At 25.1% G+C, this 1,298-nt stretch overlaps 1 protein-coding gene across 1 annotated transcript; it reads right to left on the reverse strand.

The window, feature by feature from the left end:
* Positions 1–305: 305 nt before the first annotated feature.
* Positions 306–782, reverse strand: LOC106691958 (unconventional myosin-VIIa; the record flags this gene model as incomplete). The annotated part of the gene is given in 2 exon segments (XM_024364181.2): positions 306–500; positions 598–782. Coding segments are annotated over 2 exon segments (336 nt in total), but the record flags the coding sequence as incomplete, so codon positions are not given.
* Positions 783–1,298: the final 516 nt, after the last annotated feature.

Genomic DNA, 1,298 nt, shown 5'->3' on the forward strand with positions numbered 1-1,298 from the left:
TTCCTATTATTTTATTTTTGTATCATCCATCGATCTTTAATTAATTTACAAATTTGATGAAGAAAAAAATGCCAGAAGTTGATTGTTTTTAAAAACTAAGGATAGTTTATTTTCTACAATAATAATAAATTTTGATTTAAAATTTTCAATTTTTCACCTTAGAAACACATTTTCATGTCCTAATTTGGAAAAGAATTACAAAAAATATTTTAACTCATTTTGCAGTTAGAGCTATTACTTTAATAGATTAAACTTAAAAAAACAAAAATAATAATATTAAAATGAATTTAGGGTTTTTATTGCAATTTAAAGGATTTTCGATGAAATAAAAACTGGTCTCTAATAATGATTAATGTAGAAAGCATAAAAGTAATAAGTTACCCTCTAAAATTGGATTGGCTTGAATTATTTTGTTTCCTATCGAGCTTTTACTACTGCTTGCAGCTAAGAAGTTCAATAAGAACTTAGTACTCTCAGTTTTTCCAGAACCAGTTTCACCGCTGCAGGTTTAAGAAAAAGAGTTAATAAGCTAAAAATAAACATTATATTCAAAAAATTATTTCAATAATGATAATATACAAATTGTGTAGAAATTACCTTATTACAATACATTGATTATGCAATTGTCTTTTTAAGTTATCTAATGCTTGAGCAGCAATAGCAAAAATGTGGGGATCTTGTTCAAATAGTCTCTTTCCTTGATATTTACTAATAAATTCTTCAGAATAAATATTTAAATTTTTATATGGGTTTACTGCAACGAGGATACCACCAATATAAGTCTGTAAATAAATAAATACATCTTATTTTTACTTGATTAAAGTTTTTTTTAATATCTTTAGAGAGTGAAAACTGATTTGCCAGGTTCAGTCTCTCATGAGGTTAAATGTTAATGAACTTTTAAAACATTCTTCAACAAAGCATCAACATTTAGAATCTGATTAGAAGCATCAGAATAATAAATTTGAAACCTATCAAATTGAAGGTCTCCATACTGGATTTTTGAGAGTTCCATATAGGAATGTATAGTAAATACCTTTAGTAAGGGATTTAACTAAGTTAAGATGTAAAACATTGAGTTTCTCATACTCTGTAGAAAATTTCTGTTTGATAATAATAAATAAATCGTTAGCAAACAAGTTCCAAAACTATAAGGAAGTATAATTTAATGATAAGCATAATTGTGATTTTATTATAATAAATCAAATATACGTCGGTCATTCTCTAATTTTGGTACTTTTAAAGAATGATCAACCATCTGAATGTAATGAATTTATTTTTCTGTTATTATGCTTCTT

This window comes from Halyomorpha halys, unplaced genomic scaffold (genome assembly GCF_000696795.3).
Source record: "Halyomorpha halys isolate HHAL.00 unplaced genomic scaffold, Hhal_1.1 Scaffold5810.1, whole genome shotgun sequence".
Taxonomy (NCBI): domain Eukaryota; kingdom Metazoa; phylum Arthropoda; class Insecta; order Hemiptera; family Pentatomidae; genus Halyomorpha; species Halyomorpha halys.